Source organism: Pocillopora verrucosa, chromosome 3 (assembly GCF_036669915.1).
Source record: "Pocillopora verrucosa isolate sample1 chromosome 3, ASM3666991v2, whole genome shotgun sequence".
NCBI lineage: Eukaryota > Metazoa > Cnidaria > Anthozoa > Scleractinia > Pocilloporidae > Pocillopora > Pocillopora verrucosa.
In genome coordinates, this window is record NC_089314.1 from 23,438,379 (window position 1) to 23,459,298 (window position 20,920).

Here is a 20,920-nt window from a genome sequence, read left to right on the forward strand (position 1 = left end):
AAACTTAATCATAAGTTTTGAAGCAAACAACTCGTGACTCAGTCGTGATAGCAACAAGTACTATTCTCGTTCTAGAATCAGCACATATTGAGAATTAAGAGGATTAAATTCCATGTGGTTGCCATCGTTGAAACTTTAATTACTGAAGCTTCTAATTACCCATTACTGAGCATATGTTATTTTTTGACCAAACAAATTTTATAAAAAGCTTATATAGCAAAATAAGAAAAGATAAATGAAAGTAAAATGTAATAACATTTTAATATTAATTTAGTATTGAATAATAAAGAGAGGGTTGAGTTTTAATTTATTAATTCATTCTTTTTTTTTGCTGCTGTCCAAGCAGTACAAAATTTTTGAGACAATTGCCTGTTGAGTGAGACCCACTTGTGGATTTCTTTCTAGTGACATGCAATCCAAAAATGTCAGAAAAGGCCATAGAAGGAGCTTCTGTCTTTATTTAATTATAAAGTAATTGTACAAATTGTTTCTCAAATTAGGCAATAAACATTTCTCAAACACAGTAAAGGATTTTTAACACGGAAAACTGAGCTTTTCAATACTTTGTTTAGCAATACACCCTGAAACTGCCAGATTATGCCATTTCTATATTTTTAAAGCATTGTAGTGTAAAATGTATAACTGGCTTTTGATGCTTCTTGCATCTTTTCCTTGGTAGTTCTTTTGAAGTTGAAAATGAGCAATACCAATACCTATACAAAATTTTCGCAAAACCAAGAATTATCTCCTTAAAGATGAAATTATTTTTCATTTGAACTTTTAACTTGAGAATGGAACCAGAGATCTTTCAAAAGGGCAACTTTTTCAAAAGGTTGAAACCACAAAACCATCCCAGAAAGGTAAAAAGGTGCCATTTTTTCCATCCAAGCTTCCTCATATCTTATGTTTGCCAAAACAAAAAGAAACTGGCTGAAATAATAATTGCATTGGAAATTTGTTGATAGTTGCTTGAATAAAATTATCCTCTTTCAAAGTTTATCTTAACTCTCCCAAGCTCACTGAGTCAGCATCTTTCGCAGTACAGGAGATGCAAGATTCTTTTCACCTGCCTTTTCCTTTCGTGGCTCAGTGATGATTTGTACTGACTTCTCCTCAGGGCCTGATTTCATTTCCCCAGTTTCTTCATTAGCAACAAACTCAACCTGACACCAAGTACCATGTCCACTGGACTCAATAATGGCATCAAGGACGGTTCTGGTATAAAGGCCTGCAATTTGAAGAAACAGTCATCACAGTGTTAATTAAAAACACCTGTAATGGAATGAAGTTGTTCTCATCCTCTATTGATTCTGACCTTGTGTTGAGCTAAGAAGCAACATGCTAATTATAGAGGGCCACAAGTTCATCAGCTTTGGCTATTTAGTTTAAAATCCCTAATTAAAGTCTTTTTTTATTAATATTATTATTATTATTACTATTATTATTATTATGCCTTCATTAAAAAAAAATTTGATTCTTAATCTATGATTTCTTGTCACAAGTTAGACAAAAAAAATCAAGCCACATGTTAATTGTGTTAGCTACTGATTTTTTCATAAGTAGGCAGTTGTCTGAGAAAGAGTCCTGCAACTCGGTGTCTTCCCATACACAATGTTGATAAAACAAATTGTGAAAAACACAAGGGTAGATATTCTGCCAAGTCAAGTGCATCTTTTAAATAAAATAACTTCCACACTACACCATATGGAATTTTGACCCACCAGTTTTTTTCAAGGGGCTCAGTCCCTCCCCCCCTCCCCCCCCCCCATACCCCTGTGCCTTCTCTTCTACCCATGTATTATCCAGGATATCAAACTAACCATCATGAAATGAAGCTGCACTGGAAATAGTCTGCAGATCAGCAATTCTTCGATCATCTTTATCAATGGATTCTTCAAATGCTCTTTTTATCTCTGACACCCACACTTCAAGACCTGTCAGAAAGATACTGGGTGGGAGTTTCTCCACATTGAACATACCCGGGATGCGGGCAATGTCTCCATAAATGAGTTCTTCTTTGCCACCATTCTTCATTCCATATAAACTACCATTCCTCGCGATCAGCTGCCCCTTGGTACCGTATATAGTGACAGTTTGAGAGTAACGTCCTGGAATGTGGGCATTAAGAGAAACTGTCGCAAAAGCCCCTCCATTCAGTTTCATCTGAAAAGCTGTATAGTCATCACTGGATATATGACGAAAGCCTGAAACCTCATCTGTTTGAGGAATGAAGGTTTTTAGAGTACCATGAACTTCTACAGCTCTTTGGTTGGTTAAGAAGGAAACAAGATCAATGATGTGGGCCCCAAGATTGGTCAGCACCCCACCACCCATGGCCTGATCACACATCCAGGTGTAATTGTTACCTAGCAATGAACCCATTTCAATCTTACACTCGCAGATTAGTGGGTTGCCACAAAAACCTTCCTCCACGTATCGCTTCATTTTGATAAAGGCGGGAAGAAACCTGAGTTCGTGTTTGACAAGAGAAAGAAGCTTAGGATAATATTGAGCAGCCTGGACCATTCTCTCAGCTTCATCCTTGCTAAGACCTACAGGAGAATCACAGAGGACGTGTTTTCCGATAGAAAGAGCTTTCACCGCCACTTCAGCTCGAACGTGAGGTGGGCAAAGCACACACACTAAATCCACGTCTTCACGCAGAAGTAATTCGTCTATTTTAACTGTATGGAATGGAACTTTGTACTCCTCTGCCATCGTCTTCGCTTGCTGTTTTGAAGCACCCCATATTCCACTGACTGTAAAACCGGCTGAGCGTAGAAGCGGCAGAAGTATACGAGATGAGTTCCCTGTATCAACAACACCGACCGAGGGAAGCATTTCTATCTGTTACAGAACTATAATCACGGCGAAAAGAAAAGGTCATTGGCTCGTAGCTGACGGCGGTCATCTTATTTACTTCTCGGTAGGGACTGGGTTGAGACAAACCGAATTTCGATCATCCCCCCTCCCCCTTCCTCCTCATCTTTTTTTTTTTGTTGTGTTGTGTTTTTGTTTTTTGTTTTTTAATATAAAATAATTGTAAGGGTCTTTTTCAGGATTTCTTTCCCGACCCTTTATTGAGCGAGTTTTATAAAATTAGCCCAGCTTAGTCAAACAGCTAGGTTTAACTTCTGATCTAACAAACAAAAAGGCTTGATGTGAAAAAATACATTTACAATGTTTCTATTTAGCGCTTGGTCCGTGTCTCACACTTTTGAAAGCCCCTCAACATTCATTGACATTTGGTAGCCTTTTTTTCCAAATGACACAACTGGTTAAATTTCCTCTCAGCCAGAAAACGTCTTGAAAGAAATTAATTCGAGAAAATGTTTGGATTAGCCCTTATGAAGCCGTACCCTCCCCTTCCCTTCCATTTCACTCTGTAGGGAAGGGTATGGCTACACGTGAGCTACAATTGGACGGACTCTCCCCAGACCTACCGATTTGAACACTTATAAACAAAAACGAAAAAAGAAAGGAAAAAAAGGCCACGTCGAATGAGGCGAATAGACCTTTCAACCAAATGTAACCAGGCTAAAAATCTGACTAATATTTGTTGCAGTAATTACTTACTCTTGATTTAACTCTGTCTGTTCTGTTAATGTTAAAGGTTAAATGATAGCTTGAAGCTCAGCCTGACAAAGTCCTCTTTCTCCCCTCGCAAATCATTTTAAAATTGCGAGCATTAGTTTCGAATTAATGATTATTCCAGGTTGTGACACCATAGTACGAGGTATTGCCAAAACAGGAACTGTCGAATAATCAAAGTTCCAACTTGTTGACACAGCGAGATACAGGAATTTCGAAATAAACACTCAGCTGATCACGTGCCGTGTTTAACACCGTGAAACCACTGGTGGCAAGTACAAACTATCCGGTTCTCAGGTGATTTAGATCGGTTTGCGTATGTACTGTTCCTCATTGGTCTTCGGAATACTCGTTGCTCTCTCCATAGCCTGGCTTTTTGGTACACAGAAGGATAAAGAGCTTTTGATAAATAGTAAGTGGACTGCTGTTGAAAAAGCCTTTTAACTCTCTATGCAAGGTAGCCTATCTACTTCGAACCGGCTTATCCGATCCAAGCGAGTCATACATAATTTTCCTGTTGAAATTTTGGAACCGGTCATCGTTGATTACCTTTTAGCGCAACCAGCGCTCTATGCAGTTACAATCGTCTGATGTCGCTGAGGATCTTTCATCCTGTGCAATGTTGTCTACCCTTTCCTGCAAAGCTAACGAACGCGAAAAAATTTTGGCGTTTTCGCTGAATTACCATCTCTTGGTCTGTTTATTGTTGCCTTACATGTTATTTTCAGCCAAATTTTTTTTCGAGGGAAGCGTAGGAAAACTTGTTCTTAAAATATCTTTTCATTTTATTTTTCTCTTTTTTTTGTCAACGTTGCAGTTGAAACAAGATATTTTCAGTATATCGAGTGATTTTGCTGTGTGCAATCCTCGATGATGTTGGCGTAGACGAACAATAGAATAATAGAATTTTAAAATTTGCCTTTTCAGAGAAGTAACAGGAAGGCAGATGTACAAATTTTCTATGTCAACTCTCCATTTAAAAGATTTGGAATAAGTTTTCTCCATCAATTACATTCCATAAAGCAACTTGTCTTAAACTAAAACGAAACTTTTTATTGCTTCATTAAAAAGAGAGGCATATTGGGTATCATTGCGACAGATGGATATTATTTACAAGTTATTTTTTGCACCAAAGAACGAGGCCAATATTTAGCCCAATTGCCTGAACAAGGCTGGCCAATAAAGAGAAATTGTTTTTAATCGACTTGTGTAGGCAGTTTTTTTATTGTCAGAAAGTATATTGTTATGATTTTTATTTTTATTATTGGGGCAGAATAGCGGGGAAATGAACCTAATTTTTGCCCATTTTTTTAGTCATGCAGATCATGGGAATAGCCTTAAATTGGTTCCTTGGGAAAACTGTTTTTTACAGTAAAAGACTTTCTGCAACGTTTCAAAAAAGCTTGTTTTAAGTGACCCTAAACTGTATCCATTTACCTGAAAAGCCATGTTATTTTCAGTGGCAACACTTGTAGAATCCAACCAGACACGCGACCAAATGACTGAGTTTTGGAACAAACACTCCATGGCTCAAAGCGTTGAGGAAATGATGTTGGACAGTAAGGCAGAAACCTTGACGCAGGATGAGCACCCAGAGGTCATGGGAATGCTGCCAAATATCAAAGGAAAAGATGTCCTGGAGCTGGGAGCAGGAATTGGGTAATTAATAAAAATATTTTCCAATAAGGTGTTGCTTTTTTTTTTATGTGGGCTGCATGTTTTTGTGCTTGAATTTAAATAAGTTAATCTCAATTCAGGCAGAAAATTAGGGTTAAATTTCTTAAACCCTTCAACTTTCTCAATTAATTATCATGCAACTTCTCCCTATAATATCCTACATTATCCAGCAACAGGAATTGAGAATACTGAAACTTATCTGGTGGAAATTATTATCTTGATTTAATGTCAAATTCTCACAACTAATTTATGAGGAAATGTTTAGCAGCTAGAGAGAGCAGCAGCTAGAGGGGAGAATCAACAATCAGATCTGGAAAGTTAAAGGGTTACACTAGTTTGCTTTTTTTCTCTAGAAGTATGACCTACAGTGAATGTTTCCTTAAATATAATTGGTACTATATTTCCTTAAAGAACTGCTAGGCACTTACTTAAAATTTTGACTTAAAAGAGGGGAACTTGTTGGAAGGAAGAGGCTTAATCAAGGGGACCACTAAGAAATTATTATTATTAATTATTATTATTAATTATTAAGAAATTATTAACCTGTACTGATCACACTGTAGTTGAAGGTTAAATGGTTAAAAAAAATAAATTGGCAATAGAAGCAGGGTTTTCCATATAGCCATATTATAAGAAAGTGAGGGAGGAGGGGAGTACTTGTGGCCTCAGGGGTAGGCACTTAGTTAGGGGAAGGTGCCTATTGGAGGGTGGGTACTTATTTAAGGAAATACCGTATTTAAATCCCTATCAATCTCAGTGATATCAAATTTTCCTGTGTGCTGACAAAATGTTTGTGATCACTTTTCCAAAACACCAAACTTGAGCTTGTAAAATCTCCTCAGTTTCAATTTCTCTAAAAGACCACTTTATACAGGCAGCTGAATAGGCTTGGCATTTTGGGTGATTGCTAAAATAAAGTTTGACTATTAGTAAAGTCATCAAAAATTTTAGCACCTTCACAAACTTAGGGTATATAAAGCTTTCCTTTCTCATTGGATAGAAAAATTTGGGAACTTATACAGGCAATAGCCCTTCCCTTTAAATTAACTTACTTACCTTTTCTTCTATGTCAGGATTTTAATTGTGATTCATGTTGTGTTGTTATTGTTTCATCAAGTGTTGATCAGAGGAGCCTCTTGAAAACCACCTGTCTGGTGATAGAGGCTATCCTCCGCGCCCTGCGCTGCACTCAGAGTCAGTATGTACTTGACTGTTTGCTGATGAAGGTAAATATGTCATGGTACTGGTATCATCACATCCATGGTGATGGATATTATTTACTCTATGTTAAAAATCTTGCAATGATCTCATGATCTAGTATATGGGATTTTTACTGAAGCAAGATTTCTTAGTTTTGACCAAATCTGTATAAATCATTTAACTTAGACATGCCATTATTATTAACTTCGGAATGTCAATTGATAAGGGTTCATATATTTAGATTAAAAAATCTTTTAATTATAGTACTTTGGATGATTGTTACATCTGTAACCACATAACATTTTTTAAGAGATAAGTCAATTCCCTTGGATTGATTAAATAGATTATTTAGTGAAACACAACACTAAGCAAACATATCATTTGTGGCATCTGTATTTACTGATTTGGAAATAATAATTGTGGCAATTTGGAACCATTTGGGTAGACATGGAAAACAACATGGAATATCCTTAAAGGAGAATTTTGTTGAGTGTACAGAGTAAAAGCACCAGATAAACTGATTGATGCATTATGAAAATATTCTCTTACAATATGTCACTATTATTGTGACAGAAAAAGTCCGGTAGTGTAACTGTTCCCATAGTAAGGCCACACTTGACTTGAAGCTGGATGCAACAGGTATGTCAAGACTGTGCCTTTTTTTGTTTCTTAACAGACGTTTTACCGGAGATATTGCACAGGAAGCTCGTCATGTTACTGCTGTTGATTTCATGCAGTCATTTACTGACAAGAACAAGGAAGTGAATGGCGCTAAGTTCAACAACATTGACTTTGTTTGTGCTGATGTTACAAAGCTGGAATTGCCAAAAGGAAGGTAAATATCTCACAGTGAAACCATTTTATCAATATTTCCTCTGTTATTGAAAAGCATTATATAACAGTTGGAATTTTTACTGTCCAACTAAACTGGTGAACATCTATGGAAATGGATTAAACAAGGTAGCCTTGAGTCAGACCTTAACACTTTACACCTTAACATCAGAATGCATATTCTCCATACTGTTCTCTATACATTTCTTAAAGTGCCAAGAAGGAGAATTTTTTAACCATCAAGAGCTTCTCTCAGTGGTGATCATTTCCTTTATTCTTGTGACCCCAATGTTTGATTCAGGAGTGATACAATAAAGAGAAACTACATGCTGGTCACTCTTAAGAAAACAGAAGGCTTTTTTTTTCTGTGACTGGTTAAATACAGTAGGGTATTCTAAGGAACAGGGTTGAATATGAGCTCTTTATATATCTCTTTATTGCGCTTGCAGACAAAACAGTACTGTTAGATATTTACATATTAATTGCATGTATACATCTTACTTCACAAGTTTGAGGTCTATACTGAAAGTTACAGACCAAGATTTGTCAGCAGACAAAACAAGGTTCTGTAACTTACAGTACAGACGGAAAAGGAGGTTAATAAGATACTTGTATATCTCTGGGTGTAAATAGAGGGGGAGGGAACTGCTGAACTGACCAATCATAGCACCTGTATTGACTGAGATATAATAAGATAGAGAAAAGAGCTTCTGAATAACCCAACTAACCTTCATGTTATCACTCTTTCTGTCGCAGCTATGATGTGATTTTCTCCAACTGGCTTCTGATGTACCTTTCTGATGAAGAACTTGAGAAGTTGGCTATGAACATGCTTCTGTGGCTACGAGATGGTGGCCACCTTTTTTTCCGGGAGTCTTGCTATCATTCCTCAGGGGACATGAAAAACTCCGAAAATCCCACAGTGTACAGGACCCCTCAAATGTACACAGAAGTCTTTTCTGCTGTCAAAGTGAAACTTCCTAATGGTAATTCCTCATCCCTGGAAGTGGTGACCAAGCGTTCAGTGGAGGCATATGCAAAGGTAACCCCAGTCAGTAAATATGTTATGAAAAGGTACATATTAAATGTCTTCTTTGACACCATTTATATGTCAAACAGTCAGTTCTACCCAAGTAATGGAGGGTGTACAATTTGGAAGTCACTTCTCCCTCAATTCCATAGTGAGGTTAACACACTAATACTTACCAAAACACTAAAAATTGCTATAGATATCAGGGAATTCAGTTAAAATCAGAAATTTAAGAATTTCCACCCACATGGCAGAATTTTCTGGTAAAATTCAATGGCCTCAGCTATTTCAATTTCAAACCTGCAGAGTGTTTTCCTGTTTTTATACTACTCTCTTGCTACCACATTTGTCTATGTAAACCCTGAATTACACCAGTTTGCCCCAGCCAGACCAACACTCAAGGTCGTAATATAACTGAGGAGAATGTGCTACCTTTCTATAATGTCGAGAAATGGATAGACATTCTAGTCTTCTGGATAAGGACAAATAAACCATAGGTCCTGTCTCCTGCTTCTATTAATTAGTCAATTTGGTTAGGCAGGGAACATTAAAGAACCCACTCACGAGATTACTGTGATGTGGTCTGGCCTGTTTACTGGGAATGTGGGAGGGGGTCTGGCCTTGTCATTGTTAATCCACTGTAATTGGCTAAAGCTGTAGTGGTCTCCCTGCCTGAGATAATTGCGCAAAGCTAAATAAAAAAATTTTAAAAATTGTTTAAAAAAATTTCTGTGGCAAGAAATGGTTAATATCAAATCTGTTATCCCTTTATTTGATGGAGAATGGTTGCATGTAGCATTTTTAAGATTTTCTCAACAATTTACCAGTACCTATTTCCAAATCATGTTGGACAACAGCATAGAGATAGTCAACTTTCATTCCCAAGAATGCAGAATTACAATCCTGTTCAGACCTGCTCCTGATGTAGTGTAATATATTTTGCAGCACAAACAAAATAAGCACCAGTTTTCCTGGTTGTGGAAAAAGGTGATGTTAAAAAATGGAAAGCAAAGGAAACATGCAGGAATTTCTTGACAACAATCAGTATAACAAGGCAGGGATCCTCATGTATGAAAGAGTGTTTGGAAAAGGCTTTGTGAGTCCTGGAGGGATGACAACAATGAAGGTGTGATGACATGCATTGAAATCTGAGGTTATATCTTCATTTTACAGGGTAGTAGCTTCTTGTAGCTGTGATCAAAACCTTGACAAATCTTTCATCCTTATCTCATTTTGTATTTCAAGGAATTTGTTGGCCGACTGAATCTTCAGAAAGATCAGCACATCCTAGATTTGGGGTGTGGCATAGGTGGAAGTGCCTTCTACATTGCTAATGTGAGTACCAACTGAAGGATTTCTGATCAGTTATTCTTTTTGTAACAGTTTGTTGTACACTAAATTAAGGGAATTGCCATGCACATCTGAGTCACAGCTGTCCTATATCATGAAATTGTTTTGTTTCAGACATACCACGCTCATGTTCTTGGTATGGAACCTGTCCACAAACATGATCAACTTTGCTCTTAAAGCATATGAAAGTTCTAAAAGTAGCCAGGTGTGTGAAGAGAAGCAATGGTTTTTTTTCTGCCAATCTTGAAATCTTTTGTGTAACTTGATCAAAGAATAATATTCATTTGCTGTATTGAAAAGGTCCAATTTGAAGTAAGTGATGCCTCAACAAGAGAGTTCCCTGCTGAAAGATTTGATGCAGTATACAGCAGAGAGACCATTCTTCATATAAAGGACAAAAAAGCCCTTCTCAAGAAGATTCTGGTGAGACATACTTGGCTCATTGCTTGTAGTCCTTTATTCTGTTAAGGGAAACATCAATTATATTTCTTACATTAGTCTTTGTATTACTGGGTAGTGTGGTAAACATACATGTATATTTGTTATTGTAATAGGATATTGTAAAAATCTAACCGTAATGTTAGTTACAAGGAATCAATAACATTGCATAATATATTTGGGATGTCTATAGCTCAGTGACCTTTTGCATCAGACTGAAAACAACCCCTTGACTTAACTTTTTTTAGGTAAGCAACCCAACCATTAATTTGGACATCATTTCAGCATTTACCTCTAAAGATCTGGTTAAAAGCTCCTTTCTTTTTTGTCATGCATTTTAAACAACTGAATGTAGATGAAAATGATTTCATATTAATGAGACACCCTCCAGCTGATAAGTTCCTATTCTCATCATCTGTTTGTTAAATGATTTACTGGTGCTGCTAAGATAAAAATTAAGGGTTGGATGTCAATTACGAAATGTTTGATAGCTTGTTTCAGCTGTTCAGTTAGTAAACAGAATGTAACAGGTGAACAGAGAAGATATTGTAACCCATTTACCAACTGCACACCTGATGCAAGCCACAAAATTCATGGGAAATTGTACTGACTGTAACTACAGGAAACATCACATGCACCTTTTTTCAAGTCTTTCATTCACAAAGACACAAAATGATTGTTTTATTTACAACAGAGTTGGCTCAAGCCTGGTGGACAGTTACTGATCACAGATTACTGTTGTAGTCGTGGTGAACACTCGGAGCTATTCAAAAAGTACCTGGCAGAACGCCAGTACCACTTAATTGATGTTGAAAGCTACGGAAAGGTGAGTGTGTTCAGGTTTAGTGTAGCCAAAGTCTGGTTCTTAGTCAGCAAAAGAACAGATGAGTAAAATAGCAGGGGAGCTGCAATGAATGAGAACCTCTTACATATGTTTTAACCCATTCACTGCTGGCACTGGAGACGTAAAATAACCTGGCCTCTCAAACTCAGAACAAGTTAGATATATTTAAAAAAAAAAAAAAAAAAAGGCAATATACTTTGGCACTGGACTTCTCCATGGGGTTGACAGCCAAGGGGTCAATGATGCTCTTCAACCCCAACTTTGGTATATTAGATTTAAGTTTCTATCGGAATGGCTGAGAGAAATTAATTAATCTTTTTCAAAACTTGATATTCTGTTTGAATCTTTTCACAGATGTTACGTGAAGTTGGATTTGAGGCAGTCACAGCTGAAGACAGAACAACACAGTTTACACAGATCCTAGAGAGTGAACTGAAAAATTTTGAAAAGTCAAAAGAGGAGTTCATCAAGGTAATTAAATTGCTACTTTGTTTGTTTGTTTTTTTCCTACAAAAATCTTAGTTTGTTCAGTGTTAAAATATTGAAAAAAGAAGGAGCTGGCATGTTGAAGGAGGTATTGCAAAATTTATTTTAAAAAAGATACAGCAGGACATGAAACTCTACCCTCATAGTCTAGGGGTTTCAATAGCAGCTGGTTACGAGTGGTCATCCCTCACTTAGCAGGACCTCTTACCACAATCTTTTTAGCCTGGGAGTAGGCTCTTTGTGTTCATGTTTCATCATACGGCACCTTTTCAGGCATGGCAGACCATAACACCATTAGCAGCTGCTATGGAAAAAGTTATTAAAACCTTTGCCCTGCTTGTCCTTCTCCTCAACCTCTCCATCAATACTACACTTTGAATTTTATGTTATTTATTTATTTTATGTGCATCTTATGACTTTGCTTATGCTTTCCATCCAGGACTTCTCAAGTGAAGACTACAGCTCTTTAGTGAATAGCTGGACAAACAAACTAACTAGATGTAGAGGTGGTGAACATACATGGGGAGTTTTCTATGCCAGGAAACCAGTTACTTCATAACTAAACAGATATGTTCATGCCAGCAACTCAGTTGCTTCTGGATTGAGATGTAGAGGATCCATAGCAGTCACCTCTAGTAACCTTAAATGAAACCATAATCTGTGTACTGATAATCATAGGTGTATCTAGGGGCCTCTCAATATTGGCCCATTCAAGTGGGCTGGCTTTGCTCACATGACTCCACCTCACAACTCTGTTCATAGCAAAAATTTGGTTTGATTTGGTGGGTCAGCCCATCATTTTTCTCATGATGATCTCTGAAATGGGGCGAGAAAATTTCCACATGATTACTCCAGCGCTGTTTCAGTGTGGCTGGTGGCCCTATTGATGATTTACTTTTCTTCTTGTCGATCAAGTTGTAATTTTTGACATGAGTACTTTAATAAGGCTTTAATTTCACCTTGATTATCCTATTCTGGCTGTTGGTCAGTGGAGACAAGTGTAATAGTGAAGTAGAAGTTGGGGGTAACTCCTAACACTACAACAATTCTTTCTGTACTTTTTTTTTTTTTTAATCTTCCTCAATTATAAAGAGTGTGTCACAGGCTAAACCTTGTTACACATAATTAAATTTTCTACATGAACAAGCATGGCCCAGTGATCAGGCTTGCGCAAGGAGGCCCCAGGATAAAGATGTTGGCAAAACAAACTCCAGGTTTTCTGTCCATTCTCTCAACAGCTGGTTTAGGGCTGATTATAGTGCTCTTAGCTGGATGTGGACCAACAAAAGTCACATATTTCATAAGAAAGATTCTTAAATAAATGAAGAAACCTTTTTATGCATAACTACAAACAGAAGAGTAGTTTTACTGTAAATTGATAGACATAACGAGAGAGATTTTCATACTAAAAATAATTTTAAAAATGTATATTCTATCGTCCGTATGACTTTATTATTGAGTTTATTTAATTAAAATTTGTGCTCCCTGTTTTTGTAATGGTGTTGTTTTGTTGTCATCATGAATAGATCATATGATTTCTTGAAAATGAAGGGAGAGGCAGCCGCGAAAAAAAGAAGCGTTCTTTCTTGTTGGTGCTCAAACCTTTCCATCTCAAACAGTGACTGGCCTTCAAAATCCGTGCGGGGGTTATTTTTGAAGTAATCGCTTCAGTATCATCACCCAATACTAGTTGTTGTAAAGAAAAATAGCTCCTCTTTGTTTCTGTCCTTTGTCAAAAGACATAAACTGCTCCGAGAACCTGAGAGCCCTCCAAGAGCCGAGCTCATCTAACCTTTTGAGCCCCGAGAGGATGATGCTCGTCATTGAATGTGATTGTTATTTTCAATTTTTTTTATTGTTGAAGAGGTCATGAAAATATCTAGTTCACATCCTTTTGAAACGTTCAGTTTGTTATACTGTTGCATCCTCCTTGCGCGATATGTGGGTATGAGAACGGTTAAGGGTCTCGGCAATATTAAGCAGATCTCTTGGACAGCAAGAAGCAAATCACTCTCGTGATTCGTCTTGACCAATCACAGACAATCTGATGATTGAGACCTCAATATTCACTTCCGTTTAAATCGCGTCGGTGGGAGAGTATGACAAGGTAATTTGGTATTATCAACTAAGTTGATATCGTGAATTAATCACTGTTGAGAGTTTCGAAGCTGACTTGCAAGCGTTAGCCCTACGTCGGAGCGAAAGACGAAGGGCTGGCGCTCGAAACTCTTAACGGTGGCCAATTTTACGTTATCAACCTCAAGTTATAATAACTAAATTACCTTAATTATAAGCGGTGCATGTGCTCACAACAATGTTAGGGATTTTCAAACCTTTGATCAAATCCCAAATTCTCTTATCAATTCAGAATGAATACTCAGCTGTTTGTCGCTTAATTTTTCTTGCTTAAATAGTCGTTAATTGTTTGAACCATCTGATTGGTCCGCGGTTTCTAATTATCACGTTCTTGCGCTGAGGCCGAGGCTCGTGTGTAAACCTCTTACATCACCTCAGTGCATGCTTGACTCCTTTTTAACATACAATGGATCATGTGAATTCATCAACGCAAGTGTAGTACGGGTCTTGTTCGGGTGCATATCTGACTTCTGACACTGTAAGCCACCACGTAGATCAAAAGAAACATGGCAAATGAAAACTCGCTCCTTGAAAGCTTCGAGTCTTTGGCGGTAGGAAGTGATTGGAAGAAACCAGAGGAACCTGATCACAATTAATGTTCCAATTTTTGCGTCTTCCTACTTTCAAGACTTCTTCCGTAGACTCACGCAGAAGAACTTGCATTGGGAAAGGTGAGAGTTCTAAATTTGACAGAGTCTTTCCACCTGTTAAGCGCACAACATCGTTAAGAAGTAAAAATACTTTTATCAGTACAAGTTGACATGGGGAAATTCGGAAACATGGGATTGTGTACTATCGAAACTTTTTGGTTCTTCTAATTTTTCATTTCCGTCACGATCAGGTTGGGTGATCACACAGCCCAATGGAGAAAGTTCTAGTAGGAATAAAATTTTTAAAGTAAATTTCTGTTTTAAATTTTGACCTTGTTCCAATTTTTAGTTTTTCACTTAAACGCGCCAAATAACTTGCGGAAAATCAGCTGATCAAATTGTGTTGCTACGGCGAGTTTCTCTACTGTGGATGCGCGGCTTTAAGCGCCACGCACAATTTTCAGCAGATCTTTGAAAAATATGTTAATTCCAAGAATTCCTTGCTGTCTATTTTCGCAAGGATCTATTCGTGTGTTTGTGTTAGGCTTAAGATAAAGAAAAAAAAATCGCGCGGCGCAGCCATATTGTTTTCCGCATAAATTAGAACTCATTCCTTCTGCAGTCTTAAGTATGCCATTTCTTGGGAAAGTAAGCGAGATTCTTAACAGTGGTTACACAGTGTCATTTATATAAAGGGCAGTCGATGTTCTAGAGGGCTGATTCAGGCGCTAAAGGACCGTTGATCAGTTTCTGCCGTCCTAATGTAATCACTACACGTGTCGAATAATCACATGCTAAAGAACATGAATAATCATGATCACATTCAGTGAGTTCATTCATTTAGAGTGGCGATATCGTCCTAACACGTAAGACTCGGCAAATTTTTCGGTGACATAAGGGGGAAATGAAGGAAAAGCTGAAGAACTCCTAGAGACCTACGGACGTATGCGATATTCTCAACAGTGGGTCACGCATTGTCATTTAATATAAAGGGCAATTGATGGGCTAGAGGGCTGATTCAGGCGCCACAGGGTCGTTGATCAGTTTCTGCCGTCCCAATGTAATTACTACACGTGTCGAATAATCATTACGCTTAAGGACATGAATAATCATGATCATGATCACATTACAATATATTGATTAGTTAGAGTGGCGATATCTTCCCAACACACAAAACTCAGCAAAGGAAAAAAATGAAGAAAACGCTGAAGAACTCCGAGAGACCTTTGGACATATGCTTGACAATAGTTTCTCTTGCGTGTCTGGAAAATTTCAATCGGTAATACACTATTTCACTTGTGATTTAAATTTTGAGTAAAAGGTGGAACTTGTCTCTTTCATGAGATCGACTTAAACTTGTGGATCACTCATGATGTAATTCAATTCAAAGTGTTCATTCCCCCAATAACCTCAGAATTTTGACTAACTAGACATATTTGCAAAATCATAATTTGGTTCCCTTTAATATTTTTGGCCCAGTTATTTAAAGCTGGGTTAAGACTACCCAAGATTAGCGCAAAATCTGATCTCACACCTGAAAGCCTTAAGAGGAAAATTCAGTATAATTAATTTCTTTCTAGAATTTGATTATTGGATGCTTTACAAAGAAAAGCAAATTCTAAACTGACCCAAAAAGACTTTTGAACAAAGGAATAAGGCCAAGGTCCACTAGTTTTATGTTCCTCTTCATTTCAATTTTTGGGTATGTGATTTTTTTGAAAACTGTCCAGTTGATTCTAATTCTAGGAGAAGTATTCTAGATAGAAAGTGAATGCTCTTAGGGTTTTTTAAAATGTGCCTTTAATAATGTATTGTTGGTAACAATGGGTAAGATAGTGTTGTAGGGCTGTGTGTAAGGGGGAAGGTTTGGTGATATTTTTTTGGATAGACCTTTTATTTTCAACCCACAGGTATCATAACAGACAAAAACTACATCAGTTTATCCAATTTTTTTCATTTTCATCAATTTTCATGTAGAAATAATGAAATTGTTGTTGGTTACTCTACTTCCTTATTTATCCTATTTTTCATGTTGTCTGTAAGGTTGTTGTAATTTTGGCTTGGAGAGTGGCACTTTCACAGATAGAAAAGTCATTTGGGAATGGGCAAAGTACAATAGGAAATAATGGCCAAAAAATTCTTTGGAGAAAAACTAATGTGTCAGAGAAAACCACCTAAAAAATAGCTTGGTTGACCTTTCACTCTTTTCTTATGATGAATCAATTTATTTAAGAGATGTTACCTTGTATAAAAGTTCTGCGATCTGAGAGTTATCCAGCAGATAACTTACTTTTTCTGATAATTTTTCCTCATTGTTACTTCCTACATTATGTACAACCCCTCCTCCTTTCCCCATTCTATGCTGCTGTGGTATTTTACTCATTGTAAGAATTGAAATGTTCTTTTCAGAGTGGCTGGTTGTATTCACGTTGGATAAACCCCACTGTTGATGCTGCAGCTCAAACACTCAACAATTTAGAGGGTGGACAGGGTACATTGTTGTTCTCCTCAGGAATGGCTGCTATGACAAATGTTCTGTTTGCTACCCTAAGTTCTGGAGATCATGTGGTTAGTATTGCCATGTTTCTGTCAACTAAGGACTGTTCATTGGTTTGATTTTTCTTCAAACAATCTATAGTAGTTGCCATGTTTCTTAGTTAAATCTCATCACCTGTCTTCATTATAGCATTTTCAATAATATTAAAAGAATTAACCCTTCATTCCCAAGATCTGATATAATTAATTCTCCTCCCTAACTGCTACACATTTCTTTGTGGATTAGTTACACGAATTTGGTGTTATATCTAAATTAAAACTTCTACCTGATAGGCTTGAGTATTCTCAATACCTGTTTGCTAGATAACATATGGATATTATTGGGAGAGGTTTACTTGTTAATAACTTCTGGGAATTAAAGTGTTTAGCACTGAACACTACTACAAGTCCAAGGGTTAAAGTCAGGGCTCTTGTTGTTCATTGTCCAACTCTGATCCTTTTTCTCAAAGAAACTACTTATTTTACCTAATTGATTTGCAAAAGTTTTTGTTTTGTTGATAATCCTAGTGTCAAAGTTTAGTTTTACTTCATATTTCTCTCTTATAATGTCACTGATTATTGAGACAGTGCTATAACTGAAGAAGCTGACTGCTTTGTGTTTGTTTAAGGTGGGTCCTAGAATGGTGTACAGTGGAACTTTAGCCCTGTTTCGAAATCATCTTCCACGATTTTGGAGTAGAGTGCACTATGGTGGATGGCTTTGATGTTTCCAGTTATCGTAAAGCTGTGAAAACCAAACACCAAGGTGTGAATTTAAGTCAAAATTAAATTTTAAAGTCATTCATCCAGCTTTACCTGTCCCTGTGAAAGGAGACAAACTTTAATTTGTTTTTCTACTGTTGATGTTTTTTAACATCAAATGACAAACCAGCTTATCAGAAATGTAAAAGGGAAGAGGTATAGAGAAGTTGATCCCATGAAGCAAACCCCTCACCCCTACCACACCTCAGGCTATTCTGGAGTCTTACCTATACTAACCAAATTTTGGCACCCATTGATAGTTCACTGAATTTTCCATTGAATGATATCTCCAGATCTGATCAGTTTTCCAGAGCTTGGCATTTCTGAGAAATCAGTGCTTTTCAATCCACCCTTATGCATTAACTAATCTTGCTTTGTTGCCCACCTCTGTAGCCAGGGAGCACGTCCTCGTTATTAAAACTGCTGCACATATTAGGGTTTCTTTGCCTGCAAATAAGTTAAAGCCCTTGAGCAGAGCAAGCCAGCAAAAAGATTGAGGTCTGCAGAAGGGATCTGGCACCTCATTATCAGTGCAAGACCATATGCAGACATTTTACCAGCTAAACATTGTTGTAGGCCTCCAGCTTGTTTGTGGGTGACTGACTTACTGTCCCTAAAATCTAATTGTCAACTGCTGTATTTTCTTTTTTGTAAATAGGTTTTGTACTGTGAAACACCATGCAATCCAACAATGACCCTGACAGACCTGGAGGAGTTTGGAAAACTTGGCAAAGAACTTGGTATCATTACCATGTGTGACAGTACCTTTGCTTCATCATTTAATCAAAAACCTATTCAACAAGGAATTGATGTCGTCATTCACAGCTGGTAAATTAATGATACCATATTCTCTCAATCAGCACCCCTTTTGGACTTGTCAAAATTCCCTTCTGCCCTGTGATAAAAAAGAATCCAGAGTCAATAACCCCCCCCCCCCCCCTCCCCATGAAATTTTAGAAGAGATATTAAGCCCTTTTTTTTCTTTATAGTAAGTCATAATTCTTGGCTCAAACTTAAATCTTGCATAGTGCATATTTAATTTTCTATCATATTCCTGAATGCACCTTTTCATGCTGTGTGCTTATCTCCTGCCTATTTGCGGAAGAGGCATTTTTTATGTCTAATGGTAAGGATAACACTGCAGTTTTGCTTGAAAATGCAGCTTGGCAAGGGCTACTTCAGGTTCACACTTGAAGCACCACTCCTGACACCAAACAATAGTCATGTTTGTCTGCAACACAATAATTTTTTTTTCTGTTAACATTGCACAGAGGGGTGACCTTTATACTCATCTCAATGCTGCTGTCTGAGATCTAATGAATAAAGATATTGCTCGGAAAAAAAGTCTGACAACTTTTCCTACCTGTTGGCCCAAATGCCATTGAGTCACTCACATCGACATCATGTCTTTACTTTGATTTCATCTTTTTCCTTAATTGTTTTTTTTTATCTTTTACTCTGACTGGCCATGGTGATGTCCTTTGGCTTCGAGTTTTATGCCACTTAATGAAAGCACTGTGTAAATAGTACTTACCCAATATTTATTACTTTGGCTTTATTTCTGTTAAGCACGAAATACTTGGGAGGCCACAGTGACATCACAGCTGGTTCCCTTACACTGTCATCACAGGAATGCACCACAAATGCTATGACTTGCAGAAATTTTTTGGAGGATGTATGGTAAGGTGCTCACTCAGTATAGTGCTAATTCTATACGTTACCCATTGCACTTCTTCATTCCATTTTCTGGCAATTTCCCATAACAATTATACTATATTAATTTTCTAAAAAAGTGAGCAAAGAAAAAAAAAAACCACATTGCAAACGATACTGCTGGTTTTCAAGCTCATCTCTACTAAGATTTTAAAGTAATATGGAGAGATCTTTTTAATAGAATTGTTGGAATGACGTGTCTTTCTCAGGATATCTCCTACTTATAAGATTTAGTTGTTCACCAAAATTCAATCAATCAATGAATCAATCATTTGAACAATAAACCAATCAATCAATCTGTGTATCTATCAATCAATCAATTAATCAATCAAAACATTAATAGATCAATCAAGGAGGCCAACCACACACCACTCAATTAGCTAACTAATCAATTATTGGTTGATGAATCATTTGAGATCAATCAATTATTCAATTAATAAATAAATAATAAACTGCTCGATTTTTGAATAGATTAGCTTTCAAATTACTTGGGCCTCAATATTAAGCAATGATTATCTTCAGTTGACTCAGTTTTTGATGTAACTCTTGTCATCTAAATTCGTTTTATTCACTTCCAAGTCCACATCTTTGTTTTGTCAGGTCGCCCTTTCGATGCCTTCCTCGTACATCGTGCGACCTGAAAACCCTTCATGTGCGTAATGGAGAGGCATAATCAAAAAATGCCATGGAAGTTTGTCCAAGTTTTTGGAAGGTCATCCAAAGGTACAAAGCTTCAATTAACTGTACTTTTTTTAAACGGGAGGCTGGGGAAGCCTCTGTGGAAACTTGTCAATGTTAATGAAAAGAAGGGTGACATTAATTGACGTTTTAGGATACTGTGTACTTAACCATAGCTGATAATTAAGCCTCAGGCCTTCTAGTTAAATTATCATTTGTCACCCTCCAAGGCCTTCCTGAAAAAGACAGGTACCTAAAATTGCCCGATTGAGGCTACCCCCGCCTTTATTATTGTCAAGCGCCCCCTAACACCGAAAAAAATTGATTGACTGGATTTAAAGTTTCTTACCTCTTAGCATAACACCGTAAAAGAATAAAAGAGAAAATGGGGACGTCAAAAAAGCATGTTGCGACATAAAGTAAAGTAAGAGGGTGAATTTTAGTCCTCTCCCCAAATAACCGAGATTCTCTTACATAATACGCAAAAAACACGCCTCAGCGAACCTTAGAAAAGCTCTTGCTAAAAATTTCAGTCAAATATCATAAGGGGGTTACGAATACGGAAGCTGGGGAAGCATCTGGGGGATCCTTGGGTACCCGTTTAGGAATAAAATGAGTTTCACCCTGAGACAAATGTTCGTAAAAGTTAGAATAAATTTCAGTTCAAAAATGTCGTAATGGGTTAGACTGAGACTCGGCTGTTTTTTGCTCCAGCGCCAAACTATCGTATGTGGATTTCGCTTCCTACATATTTCTTTCAAAGCGTGTGAAAAATGTCTCGGGAAGTTTAACTTGACGTAAGCTCACAAGAATTTCTACCAAAAACTTCCCCCCGCTCTCCCCAGATTTCTTGTGTTCAGTTACCCTCCAAAAGAAATTAACTTTTGTCAATCAAAATAGGCGTCTCAAAATTGGAGTGCGACAGGTATGACAAACATCGGCAAGAATACGACGGGCTGGCCAATTTTTTCATTAAAATTTAAGGAGATAAGGTTCATGCGTTTTAAACGAACGAAGTCTTGAAATTTCCCTTTTTTTTTTGAATATTTTTAGATTGAA

General features: G+C 37.2%; 2 protein-coding genes and 1 pseudogene across 2 annotated transcripts; 2 read left to right on the plus strand and 1 right to left on the minus strand.

Moving 5' to 3' along the window:
- Window positions 1-113: 113 nt before the first annotated feature.
- On the minus strand, window positions 114-3,713 carry LOC131779054 (glucose-fructose oxidoreductase domain-containing protein 1). The gene is made up of 3 exons (XM_059095584.2): window positions 3,577-3,713; window positions 1,821-2,858; window positions 114-1,228 (listed from the first exon to the last, which is right to left on the minus strand). Exons 2-3 carry the CDS (start codon window positions 2,839-2,841, stop codon window positions 1,017-1,019), a joined length of 1,233 nt encoding a protein of 410 aa, XP_058951567.2. The 5' UTR covers window positions 2,842-2,858; window positions 3,577-3,713; the 3' UTR covers window positions 114-1,016.
- A 32-nt stretch (window positions 3,714-3,745) lies between these two features.
- LOC131779053 (uncharacterized) lies at window positions 3,746-12,937 on the plus strand. Its single transcript, XM_059095583.2, is given in 13 exon segments — window positions 3,746-4,003; window positions 5,052-5,250; window positions 7,145-7,303; window positions 8,056-8,341; window positions 9,275-9,334; window positions 9,336-9,455; window positions 9,575-9,664; window positions 9,794-9,823; window positions 9,825-9,884; window positions 9,980-10,102; window positions 10,812-10,943; window positions 11,316-11,432; window positions 11,887-12,937. Coding segments are annotated over 13 exon segments (1,590 nt in total). The 5' UTR covers window positions 3,746-3,909; the 3' UTR covers window positions 12,007-12,937.
- A 2,447-nt stretch (window positions 12,938-15,384) lies between these two features.
- LOC136279662 (probable cystathionine gamma-synthase) overlaps window positions 15,385-20,920 on the plus strand; it is an 11,344-nt pseudogene continuing 5,808 nt past the window's right edge.